Source organism: Bombina bombina, chromosome 6, assembly GCF_027579735.1.
Source record: "Bombina bombina isolate aBomBom1 chromosome 6, aBomBom1.pri, whole genome shotgun sequence".
Lineage (NCBI taxonomy): Eukaryota > Metazoa > Chordata > Amphibia > Anura > Bombinatoridae > Bombina > Bombina bombina.
The window spans coordinates 852,970,101-852,988,663 of record NC_069504.1 but is presented as its reverse complement, the minus strand read 5'-3'; the positions used below and the strand labels follow the sequence as shown (position 1 = coordinate 852,988,663).

General features: G+C 39.0%; 1 protein-coding gene across 3 annotated transcripts in view; it reads left to right on the top strand.

Annotated features, from left to right (window-relative positions):
* AP4M1 (adaptor related protein complex 4 subunit mu 1) overlaps window positions 1–18,563 on the top strand; it is a 217,014-nt gene that overhangs the window by 84,427 nt on the left and 114,024 nt on the right. For all 3 annotated transcript variants that reach the window (XM_053718267.1, XM_053718268.1, XM_053718269.1), the window contains exons 7-10: window positions 429–509; window positions 925–987; window positions 1,135–1,201; window positions 14,788–14,841. In XM_053718267.1, coding sequence (XP_053574242.1) covers window positions 429–509; window positions 925–987; window positions 1,135–1,201; window positions 14,788–14,841 — 265 coding nt within the window. The remainder of the gene's footprint in view (window positions 1–428; window positions 510–924; window positions 988–1,134; window positions 1,202–14,787; window positions 14,842–18,563) is intronic.

Below are 18,563 nucleotides of genomic sequence, written 5' to 3'. Positions count from 1 at the left end.
GGAGTATATCGATGACCCAACAAAAAGAGGCTAAGGGACCGGTCCCCACGACACCTGTGGCAGGCTTGTGACTAACTCCCACTGGGTGTAATTAGGTCACTGCCCAATATTCCAATCTCCCATCTATCTCTGAGTAGCAGCTCTCTGAGGGGAAAATTGGCCCTTAAATCGGTCTGAGGACCTCTCTTAATGAAGAATCTGGAGCACTTCAATTCTTCACCTTCCTCCTGTAGAGGCAAAGAAAAGACTAGAATGCCTGAACGGTGGGAGGGATTAAGTTCTCTTAGAGCTTTGGGAAACTTTGCCTCCTCTTAGTGGTCAGGAGTTGAATGGCTAATGGACTCTCACCACCTTATGAAAGAAAAAAAAAGAAAAAACTATAGCTCTGTTTCTTGCACCTCATCACTCCCTATATACTTCCCTTCCAGTTTGGATCAGAAACTCAGCAGAGTAAAGTGGCACCAAGTTCAGCTTCAAGCCGTCCTGTGTTGTCATCACGTCACCAGCAGGTAAGTGGTCCAGGCATGCAAAGCATTTTAAGCTTTTATAAATATAGAAGTATAACCTAGGTCCCATTTAACAAATTAATTATGGTATGTGGGCAAATAAGGTGGCTACAACTCAAAAGAGCCATGCAGGATACCCTGCAACCTTACCTAAAACTTGCCCTGTGGCACTGGACATTTTTAGGAACTATAATATTATTTGTAATTTAATAGCCATAAATGTATATGCAGTCATTAAGGCTTCTAAAATATTAACCTGCAGCCCTCGTGTTAGTAAGGTAGATTTCACACTGCAAAAGCTGAAAGTATAGTATACAACAATAGCATTTCCGACTTCAGGCTACTTCACTGTACCTACAGGTAAATGGAATACACTAAAAAGCAGACTATGCACTAGAAGTCCATCTTTCTGTTTCAGGCTGGGCAAAACGAGATTTTCCTGGATGTCACTGAACGCATGACTGTTGCCATAGGAGCAAATGTAAGCACTGGTACCATGTTGTAAGCAATAGATTGTATCATTCTTGCTATGCAATACAAAGGGGAACTCAAAGGTTCTTTCTCTATGACCCAACAAGTAAATTGGGCAGTTTTTCAGCTTTGCTTTTCTACTCTTCTATTTTCTCAGGGTACTCTGTTGAAGGCCGATATTCAGGGTGAACTACGCCTGAAAAGTTTCTTCCCAAACTGTCCTGGTCAGTAAAACTAAATATCTCCACTAAACAGAGCAATGCTGTGTGGGTTTTGTAACTTTCTCTAAGATTTTGGGAAGCAAAGTATGGGCTACATTACTAGTGGAACAGTAGTTTGCTCTCCCACTCATGTGTTAAAGGGACAGTCAAGTCCAAAAAAACCTTTAATGATTTAAATAGGGAATGTAATTTTAAACAACTAATTTTTTTGCGCACATCAGGTAGTGCGTGTATTTCAAGTTGAAATTAAAAAGATTTTATTTGAGCGCCAAAGCTCAAATATCATGACTCGTTTGCAAACCCGATCGCATTTTCTCAAGTGCAGTTACCCGACATTAAATAAAAATATTTCACATTCTGATGCTTTTCACATAGCAGAATATTTATATATCTATCTGATGGGTTTTTTTGGGTAAAAAATTAAATAAAGAAAAAAATAAAGATGCTGACGAAGGGGACTAGATCCCCGAAAACGTTACACAATAAAGTATTGTATACTTGGAGTGAAAAAGACCTGAGAGTGCATCCTTTGTTCCTGTATGTTATTGCATCTTTGCACCCAGGCTGTTGTCGCTATGAGGGTTGAGCTGAAGTTTGTATTCTATATATATATATATATATATATATATATATATATATATATATATATATATATATATATATATATATATATATATATATATATATATATTCGTCTGGACCTTCCTTCTTTGAATATATATATATTTATATATATATATATATATATATATGAATATCTATCTATAAATACATATTCCCCTATGTGAAGAACATTAGAATGTGAAATATTTACATTAAATACATAGTTAAAACCTTTATTAAATATGAATAATGCATAAATATGATTTTATATGCTTTCAGCCACTTGACTGCAAAGGACTCCAATGCACTTAAATACTTATGTACACACATATAAATATATATATATATATATATATATATACACACATACATACATGCATATACATATTAAGACATGTATATGTATGTATCTATTATGATAAAGCCCTTTGCATGCATTTTTCCCCCAACACCTGGGATCTCATATCTTTGAGCCCTTATAACTTTTTATTGCAATTTTAAAAAAAAATTTTTTTATTAGATAGTGTTATTATTAGTGTACTTTTAAATGTATTTCTTTCCTAAGATATGGTGAGTCCACGGCTTCATCAATTATTGTTGGGAATACCACTCTTGGCCAGCAGGAGGCGGCAAAGAGCACCACAGCAAAGCTGTTAAGTATTACTTCCCTTCCCACAACCCCCAGTCATTCCCTTTGCCTTCGGTGCAAGGAGGAGGTGAAGTTTTAGTGTCTGAAGAAGATTGGATTTATTTCACTTCAATAAAAATATTCGGCTAGATTACGAGTTGTGCGTTAAGGTAAAAAAGCATTGTTAACAGGTCCTAACGCTGCTTTTTTACGCCCGCTGGTATTACGAGTCTTGCAGGTATAGGTGTACCACACACTTTTTTGGCTTTAACGCAAAGCAACTTACATAAATTTCGTAAAAGCTTTTTTCTATGGGACTTCCATAGCGCCGGTATTACTGCCTGGGAGGCCAAAAAGTGAGCGGTACACCCTCTACCGCCAAGATTCCTAACGCATTCTAAAGTCAGTAGTTAAGAGTTTTAAGCTACAAAGCTGTAGCATAAAACCCATAACTAAAGTGCTAAAAATACACTAACACCCATAAACTACCGATTAACCCCTAAACCGAGGCCCTCCTGCATCGCAAACACTATAAAACATTTTTTAACCCCTAATCTGCCGCTCCGGACATCGCCGCCACTAGAATAAATATATTAACCCCTAAACCGTCGCACTCCCGCCTTGCAAACACTAGTTAAATATTATTAACCCCTAAACTGCCGCCCCTAACATTGCCGCCACCTACCTACATTTATTAACCCTTAATCTACCGCCCCCAACGTTGCCGCCACTATATTATATTTATTAACCCCTAAATCTAAGTCTAACCCTAACCCCCCCAACTTAAATATAATTTAAATAAATCTAAATAAAATTACTATCATTAACTAAATAATTCCTATTTAAAACTAAATACTTACCTATAAAATAAACCCTAAGATAGCTACAATATAACTAATAGTTACATTGTATCTAGCTTAGGGTTTATTTTTATTTTACAGGCAAGTTTGTATTTATTTTAACTAGCTAAAATAAATACAAATTGACCTGTAAAATAAAACCTAACCTAAGTTACACTAACACCTAACACTACACTACAATTAAATAAATTCCCTACATTAAATACAATTAAATAAATTAAATAAAATTAGCTAAATTACAAAAAAACAAACAAACACTAAATTACAGAAAATAAAAAACAAACAAATTACAAGATCTTTAAACTAATTACACCTAATCTAATAGCCCTATCAAAATAAAAAAGCCCACCCAAAATAAAAAAAAAACCCTAGCCTAAACTAAACTACCAATAGCCCTTAAAAGGGCCTTTTGCGGGGCATTGCCCCAAAGAAATCAGCTCTTTTACCTGTAAACAAAAATACAAACAACCCCCCCCAACAGTAAAACCCACCACCCACACAACCAACCCCCCAAATAAAAGCCTAACTAAAAAAACCTAAGCTCCCCATTGCCCTGAAAAGGGCATTTGTATGGGCATTGCCCTTAAAAACGGCATTTAGCTCTATTGCTGCCCAAAGCCCAGCCTAAAAATAAAACCCACCCAATACACCCTTAAAAAATCCTAACACTAACCCCCGAAGATTCACTTACCAGGAGAAGTCTTCATCCAAGCGACAAGATGTCCTCAACGAAGCCGGCAGAAGTGGTCATCCAGACGGGCAGAAGTCTTCATCCAGACTGCATCTTCTATCTAAATCCATCCTGCGCGGAGCGGCTCCATCTTCAAGACATCTGGCGCACAGCATCCTCTTCCAACAACGTCTTCTTGATGAATGAAGGTACCTTTAAATGACGTCATCCAAGATGGCGTCCGTTAGATTCCTATTGGCTGATAGAATTCTATCAGCCAATCGGAATTAAGGTTGAAAAAATCCTATTGGCTGATGCAATCAGCCAATAGGATTGAACTTCAATCCTATTGGCTGATCCAATCAGCCAATAGGATTGAGCTCGCATTCTATTGGCTGATTGGAACAGCCAATAGAATGCAAGCTCAATCCTATTGGCTGATTGGATCAGCCAATAGGATTGAAGTTCAATCCTATTGGCTGATTGCATCAGCCAATAGGATTTTTTCAACCTTAATTCCGATTGGCCGATAGAATTCTATCAGCCAATCGGAATCTAAGGGACGCCATCTTGGATGACGTCACTTAAAGGTACCGTCATTCCAGAAGAAGACATCGGACGAAGAGGATCCTCCTCGCCGGATGTGTTGAAGATGGAGTCGCTCCGCGCCGGATGGATGAAGATAGAAGATGCCGTCTGGATTAAACTTCTGCCCGTCTGGAGGACCACTTCTGCCGGCTTTGTTGAGGACATCTTGCCGCTTGGATGAAGACTTCTCCCGGTAAGTGAATCTTTGGGGGTTAGTGTTAGGATTTTTTAAGGGTGTATTGGGTGGGTTTTATTTTTAGGTTAGGGATTTGGGCAGCAATAGAGCGCAATGCCCATCCAAATGCCCTTTTCAGGGCAATGAGGAGCTTAGTTTTTTTTTAGTTAGGCTTTTATTTGGGGGGTTGGTTGTGTGGGTGAGGGGTTTTACTGTTGGGGGGGGGTTGTTTGTATTTTTTTTTTTTACAGGTAAAAGAGCTGATTTCTTTGGGGCAATGCCCCGCAAAAGGCCCTTTTAAGGGCTATTGGTAGTGTAGGCTAGGTTTTTTTTTCTATTTTGGGGGGCTTTTTTATTTTGATAGGGCTATTAGATTAGGTGTAATTAACTTAAAAGATCTTTAATTTGTTTTTTATTTTCTGTAATTTAGTGTTTGTTTTTTTTGTAATTTAGCTAATTTTATTTAATTTATTTAACTGTATTTAATGTAGGGAATTTATTTAATTATAGTGTAGTGTTACACTAACACCTAACACTACACTACAATTAAATAAATTCCCTACATTAAATACAATTAAATAAATTAAATAAAATTAGCTAAATTACAAAAAAAACTAACAAACACTAAATTACAGAAAATAAAAAACAAATTACAAGATCTTTAAACTAATTACACCTAATCTAATAGCCCTATCAAAATAAAAAAGCCCACCCAAAATAAAAAAAAAACCCTAGCCTAAACTAAACTACCAATAGCCCTTAAAAGGGCCTTTTGCGGGGCATTGCCCCAAAGAAATCAGCTCTTTTACCTGTAAACAAAAATACAAACAACCCCCCCCAACAGTAAAACCCACCACCCACACAACCAACCCCCCAAATAAAAGCCTAACTAAAAAAACCTAAGCTCCCCATTGCCCTGAAAAGGGCATTTGGATGGGCATTGCCCTTAAAAGGGCATTTAGCTCTATTGCTGCCCAAAGCCCAGCCTAAAAATAAAACCCACCCAATACACCCTTAAAAAATCCTAACACTAACCCCCGAAGATTCACTTACCAGGAGAAGTCTTCATCCAAGCGACAAGATGTCCTCAACGAAGCCGGCAGAAGTGGTCATCCAGACGGGCAGAAGTCTTCATCCAGACTGCATCTTCTATCTAAATCCATCCTGCGCGGAGCGGCTCCATCTTCAAGACATCTGGCGCACAGCATCCTCTTCCAACAACGTCTTCTTGATGAATGAAGGTACCTTTAAATGACGTCATCCAAGATGGCGTCCGTTAGATTCCTATTGGCTGATAGAATTCTATCAGCCAATCGGAATTAAGGTTGAAAAAATCCTATTGGCTGATGCAATCAGCCAATAGGATTGAACTTCAATCCTATTGGCTGATCCAATCAGCCAATAGGATTGAGCTCGCATTCTATTGGCTGATTGGAACAGCCAATAGAATGCAAGCTCAATCCTATTGGCTGATTGGATCAGCCAATAGGATTGAAGTTCAATCCTATTGGCTGATTGCATCAGCCAATAGGATTTTTTCAACCTTAATTCCGATTGGCCGATAGAATTCTATCAGCCAATCGGAATCTAAGGGACGCCATCTTGGATGACGTCACTTAAAGGTACCGTCATTCCAGAAGAAGACATCGGACAAAGAGGATCCTCCTCGCCGGATGTGTTGAAGATGGAGTCGCTCCGCGCCGGATGGATGAAGATAGAAGATGCCGTCTGGATTAAACTTCTGCCCGTCTGGAGGACCACTTCTGCCGGCTTTGTTGAGGACATCTTGCCGCTTGGATGAAGACTTCTCCCGGTAAGTGAATCTTTGGGGGTTAGTGTTAGGATTTTTTAAGGGTGTATTGGGTGGGTTTTATTTTTAGGTTAGGGCTTTGGGCAGCAATAGAGCGCAATGCCCATCCAAATGCCCTTTTCAGGGCAATGAGGAGCTTAGTTTTTTTTTAGTTAGGCTTTTATTTGGGGGGTTGGTTGTGTGGGTGGGGGGTTTTACTGTTGGGGGGGGTTGTTTGTATTTTTTTTTTACAGGTAAAAGAGCTGATTTCTTTGGGGCAATGCCCCGCAAAAGGCCCTTTTAAGGGCTATTGGTAGTGTAGGCTAGGGTTTTTTTCTATTTTGGGGGGCTTTTTTATTTTGATAGGGCTATTAGATTAGGTGTAATTAATTTAAAAGATCTTTAATTTGTTTTTTTATTTTCTGTAATTTAGTGTTTGTTTTTTTTGTAATTTAGCTAATTTTATTTAATTTATTTAACTGTATTTAATGTAGGGAATTTATTTAATCGTAGTGTAGTGTTAGGTGTTAGTGTAACTTAGGTTAGGTTTTATTTTACAGGTCAATTTGTATTTATTTTAGCTAGGTAGTTAGTAAATAGTTAATAACTATTTAGTAACTATTCTACCTAGTTAAAATAAATACAAACTTGCCTGTAACATAAAAATAAACCATATGCTAGCTACAATGTAACTATTAGTTATATTGTAGCTAGCTTAGGGTTTATTTTATAGGTAAGTATTTAGTTTTAAATAGGAATTATTTAGTTAAAGGAATTTTATTTAGATTTATTTAAATTATATTTAAGTTAGGGGGGGTTAGGGTTAGACTTAGATTTAGGGGTTTATACATTTAAAATAGTGGCGGCGACGTTGGGGGCAGCAGATTAGAGGTTAATTTAATAAGTCTAGGTAGGTTGCGGCGACATTGGGGGCGGCAGATTAGGGGTTAATAAATATAATGTAGGTGTCGACGATGTTGGGGGCAGCAGATTAGGGGTTAATAAGTATAATGTAGGTGGCGTCGATGTCCGGAGCGGCAGATTAGGGGTTAATAAGTATAATGTAGGTGTCGGCGATGTCGAGGGCGGCAGATTAGGGGTTAATAAGTGTAAGATTAGGGGTGTTTAGACTCTGGGTTCATGTTAGGGTGTTAACTTAAATATAATTTAAATAAATCTAAATAAATATTACTATCATTAAATAAATTATTCCTATTTAAAACTAAATACTTACCTGTAAAATAAACCCTAACCTAGCTACAATATAACTAATAGTTACATTGTAGCTATTTTAGGGTTTATTTTTTATTTTACAGGCAAGTTTGTATTTATTTTAACTAGTAGAATAGTTATTAAATAGTTATTAACTATTTAATAGCTACCTAGCTAAAATAAATACAAATTTACCTGTAAAATAAAACCTAACCTAAGTTACACTAACACCTAACACTACACTATAATTAAATAAATTAACTAAACTAAATACAATTAAATACAATTTAATTTTTTTTTATCTAAAGTACAAAACCCCCCCACTAAATTACAGAAAATAATAAAATAAGTTTTTTAAACTAATTACACCTAATCTAATCCCCCTAATAAAATAAAAAAGCCCCCCAAAATAATAAAATTCTCTACCCTATACTAAATTACAAATAGCCCTTAAAAGGGCTTTTTGCAGGGCATTGCCCCAATGTAATCAGCTCTTTAACCTGTAAAAAAAAATACAATACCCCCCCAACATTAAAACCCACCACCCACACACCCAACCCTACTCTAAAACCCACCCAATCCCCCCTTAATAAAACCTAACACTAACCCCTTGAAGATCACCCTACCTTGAGAAGTCTTCACCCAACCGGGCCTAAGTCCTCAACGAATCCGGCAGAAGTGGCCCTCCAGACGGGCAGAAGTCTTCATCCAAGCCGGGCAGAATAGGTCCTCCAGACGGGCAGAAGTCTTCATACAGACGGCATCTTCTATCTTCATCCATCCGAAACGGAGCGGGTCCATCTTCAAGACATCCGACGCAGAGCATCCTCTTCAAACGACGTCCAACTGAAGAATGAAGGTTCCTTTAAATGACGCCATCCAAGATGGCGTTCCTTGAATTGCGAATGGCTGATAGAATTCTATCTTCCAATCAGAATTAAGGTAGGAAAAATCCTATTGGCTGATGTAGGGTTGGGTGTGTGGGTGGTGGGTTTTAATGTTGGGGGGGTATTGTATTTTTTTTTTTGTATTTGTATTTTTTTTTACAGGTAAAAGAGTTGATTACTTTGGGGCAATGCCCCGCAAAAAGCCCTTTTAAGGGTTATTTGTAATTTAGTATAGGGTAGGGCTTTTTATTATTTTGGGGGGCTTTTTTATTTTATTAGGGGGATTAGATTAGGTGTAATTAGTTTAAAAAACTTGTAATTATTTTATTTTCTGTAATTTAGTGGGTTTTTTTTGTACTTTAGATAATTTTTTTAAATTGTATTTAATTGTATTTAGTTTAGTTAATTTATTTAATTATAGTGTAGTGTTAGGTGTTAGTGTAACTTAGGTTAGGTTTTATTTTACAGGTAAATTTGTATTTATTTTAGCTAGGTAGTTAGTAAATAGTTAATAACTATTTAATAACTATTCTACCTACTTAAAATAAATACAAACTTGCCTGTAAAATAAATATAAACCCTAAGATAGCTACAATGTAACTATTAGTTTTATTGTAGCTAGCTTAGGGTTTATTTTATAGGTAAGTAGTTTTAAATAGGAATAATTTAGTTAATGATAGTAATTTTATTTAGATTTATTTAAATTATATTTAAGTTAGGGGGGGTTGGGGTTAGACTTAGGTTTAGTGGTTAATACATTTAATATAGTGGCGGCGGTGTGGGGGGGCAGATTAGGGGTTAATAAATGTAGGTAGGTGGCGGCGGTGTAGGGGGCGAGATTATGGGTTAATAAATATAATGTAGGTGGCGGCGGTGTAGGGGGGGGAGATTAGGGGTTAATAAGTAAAATGTCGGTGGCGGTGGGCTCCGGGAGCAGCGGTTTAGGGGCTAAACAATTTATTTAGTTGCGGCGTAGTCTGTGAGTGGCGGTTTAGGGGTTAATATATTTATTAGAGTTGCGGCGGGGTCCGGGAGTGGCGGTTTAGGGGTTAATATATTTATTAGAGTTACGGCGGGGTCCAGGAGCGGCGGTTTAGTGGTTAAACAGTATATTATAGTGTGGGTGCTTACTGACAGGGTAGCAAGAAACCTTTAAAAAAGCAGAAGAGCAGTGAGATCGATGACTGTTAGTTAACAACAGTCAGCTGCTCATCGCTCCGTACTTGGTGCGCGGCTTTTTGACAGCTTTTTTTGATAATTTTGGAGAACGTCTTCAGGTCCGCGGCAGCGATGTTAGGCGATCTTAGGCGAGTGTATTGGTGCCGTCGAATGCTGGTAAGTTGACAGGTTGATAAATAGAGGCCTAGGGGTTAATACTTTATGGGTATTCCCTGACTATGTTATGGCTCATGTGTGTAGAGAATCATTAAGGTTAATTGATCCTTCTATTTCACCATTTAATCCTTTATATTTGTGATCCCTAGGATGAATTTTATGTGGAAATTATCCCTATATCGGCAATATAGGCTCCAAACATAGGCATCAGCTGTTTAAGAGGTGCGGTCTTTTAATAACATTTGTATAAGAGCGGCACAATTATGTTTTTACATTGTCCTAGAGGGGTACTGACAGTAAAGTGAAGAAGCACTTAGGTTTTACTTGTTTCAGCGGGGTGGACTTCGCTAAGATTTGTGTAGCCAGAATGAGACACGCAGTTAAATTTAGTTACGCGCTTCTCTTCCGTGCCGTGTTTGTTCCCGCCTTCTTCTTCATTTTGTATGGCTGAGAAGCACCATTTTCGGCTTTCCTGAGCCGGTCATGTGACCACACCCCCTTTTCTTCTCTGACAGAATGGAGCAATGTGTCTGTAAATATGGATGTTCTATGCTACGGAGCTGTGCTTCTTACTTAATCATTCTTATGGGTTATTTTCCTTGTTAAATACTGTGTTCTTGGTAGACACAGTCTTTGAAGATATTCCAATGTTTTTACATGGATTGAGTTACAAGCATAATCTAGTGACCTTTAGAGGGCACTAAAAGTTATAAGATTATATTCTAATGGCGCTGCCATCTTTTATACATTTTCCCTAGAGAAGTTTTCACAAAAATAAAGCAAATTTCCACTGATGTTTGGTGGTATTAAACTTTTAGTTATAAGTTTGTTTACTTTCAAACCTAAGTCTTGAGACATATTTTTCATGATCGTGGAACAGAGGCCTGTTACTTTAAATTTAGGATTTGGTCTCTTGAGATACAGTATATATTACTTCAGGTGTGTCTCATACCCTTCCTTCAGGTATAAGAGTACTAAATACTAGGACATGGGTGCCTCTGTGTTTATTAATAGGCTGGTTATGCCCTGTAGCACTATTTTGTTTGACATACACAATCCGTGCTGCATGTCTAATAGATTGTTAATCTTTGAGCCAATGCCTCTTAGGATGATGCTGTTTAGGCAATTCCACAGTTTTCTCCTTTTACGTCCCAAGCCTCAATGTTGTCTTATGTAGTGCCCTGCAGTTCCTCTCTATCTCCTAGAGGAGTTATTGCCTGCAGAATTTGCTGCCCAGATGTCTTCTGCGGTATCTGGGGCATTATCTGCTTTTCCTATACTAAGGGAAATTGCAAGAGGAACATTAGAGATTCAGATGGTATGGTTTCTGTTCCGCCTGCCGCTACTCAGGTTGCTTTCCTCATAGCCGATGAGGAGGATACGTTGGTAGCCTCTGAGGGTGTGACCTCAGATTTGGACAGTATAATTCCTTAATCTGATGCTGAAGTGGTATCCTTCAGACTTATGCCTGAACACCTCGTGTATCAAAGGATATTTTGGCTATTGTGGACGGCTTCGATTTCTTGTCGTTGTCAACCCTAAGATGTCTAGTAATCTTAATATTGCTGGGATTCCTTTTGTGGAAGTTTTTTTCTGTTCCAGACCGTGCAAGGGGATTGTTTTCACAGGAATGGGAGAAGTCCGGGATTCCTTTTTCCCGTCTTCTGTCTTTACCAAGATGTCTCCTGTCGCTGTCCCCATTAAATATTTTGGCGCAACTCTGGCTAAGAGCTGCTCTTTTGAGGATCATTGGACAAGCTGGAAGCTTATACTGCAGTTTTTATGACCACTGGATCAAGTGCGGCATCCTTTGGGTGCAGTGCCTTGTCTAATACCAACTATAGACCTAAAGGACGCGTATCTTTAATTTCCTGAGATTTGCTTTTCTGAAAGACTTTTTCAGTCTTGTGGCCTTGCCACGGTTCCCTTATTTTGTATCCCTCTAGGTAGTGATCAGTTTGGGGAATTACAGGGGCGTTTTTGTAAACATGTTTCAGGCGCCATAATGTTTACAGACAAACTCTCATTCAGAGATCTTGTTGTCTTTTTTCCTTGTTTTAGGGACCATAATATTTTCCCTATCTTTGGTAATTTTTCGGGCAGAGATTGGAAAATCAAAGATTCTTTCCTCTTACCTTCTCTGATATATTGTTCGGCCTTTAGTGGCTTAGCGTATGGAGGTCATTGGTCTAATGGTCGTCTCCATGGACATGGTTCCCTTATTCTGTTCCATTTGAGAGCTCTGCAGTTTTGCATGCTCGACAATGGAACGGGGTCCGTGCGGATCTGTCTCAAAGGATAGATCTAGATCAGTCGATAAGGGATTCTCTTCTGTGGTAAATTTCTCAGGGCACATGCTTTGGGAGACATTCCTGGGTGATTGTAACCTCCGACACCAGCCTGCTGGGCTGGGAAGCAGTCTGAGACTCGTTCAGGGCGCAGGGACTATGGACTCGAGAGGAGTCTGCTCTCCCAAAAAACATCTTGGAGTTGAGAGTGATTTACAATGCTCTGATGGCTTAGCCTCAGTTGTCCTTAGCCCCGTTTGTCAGGTTCAAGTCAACCAACATTTCCTCAGTGGTTTACGTCTACCTCCAGGGAGGACCTCAGGGTCTCTTAACCATGAGGGGTGGCTTGGATTGTTCAGTGGGTGGAAACTCACAATTGCTGTCTAGCTGCTATCCACATTCCAGGGGTGGATAACTGGGAAGCAGATTTCCGAAGCAGACAGATTTTTCTTCCCTGGCAGTTGGACCTCCTTCCGGAAGTGTTCTCCGGGTTAACTTTCAAGAGGGGGTTGCCGGAGCTGGATCTGATGGCGTCTCGGCAGATTGCCAAGCTTCTAAGGTACGATTCAAGGTCAAGAGTTCCGCAGGCCACCATGATAGATGCTCTTTCGGCTCCTTGGGATTTCAGTCTAGCATATCGTTTTCCTCTGTTTCACGAGTCATGTTCGTATCAAGCAGGAGAGAGTGTCTGTATTTTTTTTTTTATCTCCTGTATGGTTTAGCAGGATCTGGTATGCAGACCTAGTGAAGATGTCATCTTTTCAACGTTGGATGTTGCCTCTAAGGAAGGACCTTCTAACTCAGGGTCCATTCCTTCTTTTGAATCTCTTTTCTCTGAAGCTGACTGCTTGGAGATTGAACGCTTAGTCTGTCTAAGCGTGGTCTTTCTAAGTTGGTCATTGAGACCATGTTTCAGGCTCGCAAGCCTGTTACTAGAAATATTTTTAATAAGATATGGCGTAAATATCTTTATGGGTGTGAATCCAAGGGTTACTCTTGGAGTAGGGTCAGGATTCTTAGAATTTTGTCTTTTCTCCAGGAAATGGGGAAGGGTTTATCAGTCAGTACCTGGAAGGGTCAGATTTCTGCATTATCTATTTTGCTACATCAGCGTCTGGCGGACGTGCCAGATGTGCAATCTTTTTGTCAGGCCCTGGTCAGAATCAGGCCTGTGTTTAAGTCTGTTGCTCCTCCTTGGAGCCTTAACCTTGTTCTTAAGGTTTTGCAGCTGGCTCCGTTTGAACCATAGATATTAAGTTGTTATCTTGGAAGGTTTTGATTCTTATTGCTATCTCTTCTGCTCGGAGAGTGTCGGAACTCTCAGCTTGCAGTGTGATTCACTATATCTTTCATGCCGATAAGGCGGTTCTTCGAACGAAGTTAAGGTTTCCTTCCTAAAGATGGTTTCGAACTGAAATATTAATCAGGAAATTGTTGTTCCTTCTCTATGTTCTAGTCTTTCTTATCATAAGGAACATTTGTTGCATAACTTGGATGCTGTGCATGCTTTAAAATTTTATTTACAGGCGTCTGAGGATTTTTGCCAGTCTTCTGTTTGTTTCTCTGGGAAATGTGAAGGTCAGAAAGCTTCTGCTACTTCTCTTTCTCTCTGGTTGAGAAGTTTAATTAGTTTTGCTTATGAGACTGCTGGTCAGCAGCCTCCTGAAAGAATTACGACTCATTCCTCGAGAGCTGTTTTACTCTTCTTGGGCTTTCAAAGGCTGCAACTTGGTCTTCTCTGCTTACTTTTTCCAAATTTGATACTTTTGTCTCAGCTGATGCTTCTTTTGGGAGAAAGGTTCTTCAAGCGGTGGTGCCTTCTGTTTAGGTCTGCCTGTTTTGTCCCTCCCTATTCATCTGTGTCCTCTAGCTTGGGTATTGATTCCCAACAGTAATTGATGAAGCAGTGGACTCACCATATCTTAGGAAAGAAAACAAGATTTATGCTTACCTGATAAATGTATTTCTATCCGGATATGGTGAGTCCACGGCCCTGCCCTTTATTTTAAAACAGTTATTTTTTAACTAAACCTCAGGCACCTCTACACCTTGTGTTACTCCTTTTTTCTCCATTTCCCTTCAGTCAAATGACTGGGAGTTGTGGGAAGGGAAGTGATACTTAACAGCTTTGCTGTGGTGCTCTTTGCCTCCTCCTGCTGGCCAGTAGTATTCCCAACAGTAATTAATGAAGCTGTGGACTCACCATATCCGGAAAGAAATAGATTTATCAGGTAAGCATAAATCCTGTTTTTTCATGTGTTTTGTGCAACTTTTAGACGAGCGTAACAGTTAACCAGAGCTCTAACGTTGCGCTATCCCGACACGCATTCAATTAAATGTCCCTTGAGTAAATGTGTTTACTTTTAATAGGCACACTACTTCCATTGCGCGCAAAGAGCAGCAAGCAAACCCTTTATGCTCGCACCACTCGTAATCTAGCCCATTATGTGTATACTTATAGAAGTTCGCCAGCTGAGCACTGAGTTTTCACTAATAGATAAATAATGTGTTGTGATGCACTACAATGTTTTTAAGTCTGCCTCTTTTCTTTCAGAACTGAGAATTGGGCTGAATGAGGAGTTCTGTGTGGGGAGTTCAGAACTGAGAGGTGAGATGTTTGTACCTCTTGACTGGTGAATGGATAAAGGTGCATCTTGTATTTTAACATATCTTAGATACTTAATTCTACATGGTACAGCTGATTTATTTTTCAAAAGCCTTTCTCTGGTCATGGTTATTTATTTCATAAGATGGTGAGAGTCCACAAGGTCTACTCTCCTGTCTACTAGGAGGAGGGAAAACACCCATACAAACCTGAGCTTTGAAACCTTACTTTTACCAACACATTTTTGCCTCCTTGATGGAGTGAGGTTAAATATTGTAGTGCTGATCTGCAAGATAAAGTAAGGATTTTTATTTTATCTACTTGAGACCCTATTTCCCCCTCAGAGAGGTAGACAGGAGTTTTCAGCCTGGCAGTGAAAAATCTTCTTCCAGCGCGAAGATGTTTACTAGGGGAAATATGGACATGCTGGCGAAGCCCATGGTTTGCAGGGTGCTGCTCCTTGTAAGCTGTCGCCGTGCCCCAGGAAAAATGTGGAGTCATTCACCAATCTCCTGGCTTAGAGTGGCTGCACATTAACAGATCATTGGCACTGCCTTAAATGGGCTCTTCTACTTGATATATTCTCTGGAACTGAGGTAAGCACAGTATATGCAGGTGCTGGAAGATAAGTACAAATGCACCTTATAGCCCACCAGCTATGCACATGAAGATGTTCACATGATTCACATAGCTTGGGAACATATATACACACACAACACAACTTTATTTACAGTTTGGGCTTATTTTCGGCACTTTTCTATTTCCCACATATTCTAAAGTACTGTCTCTTTAAATTTAGTGGTACCTGGTTTGTTGCTTTCTGGTACTACTGGAGCTACTGCAGCAGCCACTTCTCCCCCTGAGCTTATACATTATATTATTAAAAATTGTGTCTTATCTATAATGCTGACCTGTCATTTCCCCTAGGGGTTAATTATGTGCCCATTTACTGTTATCTGTGTTTGCTATCTTCTGATATACTAGCAGTTTTTCTGTATTGCAAACCTTATATTCTAATGTGGAGCAAATGAGTGCAGCTTAGGTCTCTGGACCGTCCGTTGACCCAGACCATTTAACCCCTTCCCATCTTTGTTTACTCTTACTTTTAAAACAATAACAATTCTATTGTAGACTGTCCCTTTAATTTCAAACTGGGACATATTTTGATTACTTTAGAGGTGGATAACCCTCCTACAATCAGCCTGTAAGGCAGCTCCTAAACAGCATCCCACCTTCCCTCTTCTTGAATAAGTTGCTGATATAATTTCAAAGATATGAAGCAAACCAGGTATTTTCCCTTGTTCTGTCTGCAAAATTCAAAACTATTGGCTAGATTACGAGTTGTGCGTTAAGGTAAGTACGTTTAGCAAGAGTAGTGATCGCCCCATCAACTTTGTGGATCTTTTCCCAAAACTCTAAAGTAACTGCTGGCAAAGGATACAATTTGTTAAACCTTGAAGAAGGAATAAAAGAAGTACCAGGCCTATTCCATTCCTTAGAAATCATATCAGAAATAGCATCAGAAACTGGAAAAACCTCTGGAGTAACCACAGGAGGTTTATAAACAGAATTTAAACGTTTACTAGTTTTAATATCAAGAGGACTAGTTTCCTCCATATCCAATGTAATCAACACTTCTTTTAACAAAGAACGAATATACTCCATTTTCAAATAAATAAGAAGATTTGTCAGTGTCAATCTGAGGTAGGATCTTCTGAACCAGATAGATCCTCATCAGAGCAGGATAAATCAGCATGTTGCCGGTCATTTGAAATTTCATCAACTCTATGAGAAGTTTTAAAAGACCTTTTACGTTTATTAGAAGGTGGGATGGCAGACAAAGCCTTCTGAATAGAATCAGAAATAAATTATTTTAAATTTACAGGTATATCTTGTGCATTAGATGTTGAGGGAACAGCAACAGGTAATGAACTACTACTAATGGATACATTCTCTGCATGTAAAAGTTTATCATGACAACTATTACAAACCACAGCTGGAGAAATAACCTCCACAAGTTTACAACAAATGCACTTAGCTTTGGTAGAACTATTATCAGGCAGCAGGGTTCCAACAGTGATTTCTGAGACAGGATCAGATTGAGACATCTTGCAAATGTAAGAGAAAAAAACAACATATAAAGCAAAATTATCAATTTCCTTATATGGCAGTTTCAGGAATGGGAAAAAATGCAAGCAGCATAGCCCTCTGATAGAGAAAAAGGCAAGAGGCATATAGGAATGGGGTCTTAAATAATGAAAAATATTGTTTATGACGCACACAAACAGAAAAATATTTTTTGGCGCCAAAAAAGTCCGGAAATGACACACTCGCGTCAAAATGTGAAATGACGAATTTGCGTCAACGAACGTAACTTTGCGCCAAAAAATCTTGCGCCAAGAAAGACGAAATAAACTTTGGCATTTTGCGCCCTCGCGAGCCTAATTCTGCCCGCGAATTTAAAAAACAGTCTATTTGAAAAAAGAGACTAAACCCCAGGTAAGAAATAATGTTTCCTAAAAAATGCATTTTCCAGATATGAAACTGACAGTCTGCAAAAGGAAATATACTGAAAACCTGAATCATGGCAAATATAAGTACAATACATATATTTAGAACTTTATATAAATACATAAAGTGCCAAACCATAGCTGAGAGTGTCTTAAGTAATGAAAACATACTTACCAAAAGACACCCATCCACATATAGCAGATAGCCAAACCAGTACTGAAACGGTTATCAGTAGAGGTAATGGAATATGAGAGTATATCGTCAATCTGAAAAGGGAGGGTAGGAGATGAATTTCTACGACCGATAACAGAGAACCTATGAAATAGATCCCCGTGAGGAAAACCATTGCATTTAATAGGTGATACTCCCTTCACATCCCTCTGACATTCACTGTACTCTGAGAGGAATCGGACTTCAAAATGCTGAGAAGCGCATATCAACGTAGAAATCTTAGCACAAACTTACTTCACCACCTCCATAGGAGGCAAGGTTTGTAAAGCTGAATTGTGGGTGTGGTGAGGGGTGTATTTATAGGCATTTTGAGGTTTGGGAAACTTTGCCCCTCCTGGTAGGATTGTATATCCCATACGTCACTAGCTCATGGACTCTTGCCAATTACATGAAAGAAAGTGGCTTTAGATCATTCCACAAGGGAAACAGAAGGACTGGCGACCATTCTTTAATAATCTCGGCAGCCCATAGAGATTTAGATCATCCGGCGCTTAGGATCACTTGAACCTTTTAAGTACCACAAACAGCTTTATTTGTGACGCAATTGAAATAATACGTATTAATGCTAAAAGTACTGCTATAGCTGTTCTAACAAGACGTGCCTTATGGCTAAAGTCTTGGACAGCAGATATCATCTCTAAGACTAGACTGTTTCAAGGAAAAATTCTCTTTGGCCCAGGACTAGATGCAATTATAGCCACATTCAATGAGGGAAAAGAATACTACCTGTCTCAAGACAAAAAAAAATATAAGGGCAAACTAAGGCCTTCAGGACCTTTTGGCAGTCGAAAAATCAGAGAGAGTCTTCTTCCTCTACCCAGAGTTCAGATTCTCCCAGAACCTCTTGGAAGTAAAATGCTTCCTTGTCTAATAGCAAGCAGTCCAAGAAGCCATCCCCTGTCTCCAAATCTGCACTAAGGTGCAGCCCCTTGTCCAGATTTGATTCTGGTAGGTGGCAGATTAAATATTTTTCTGGAGGTATG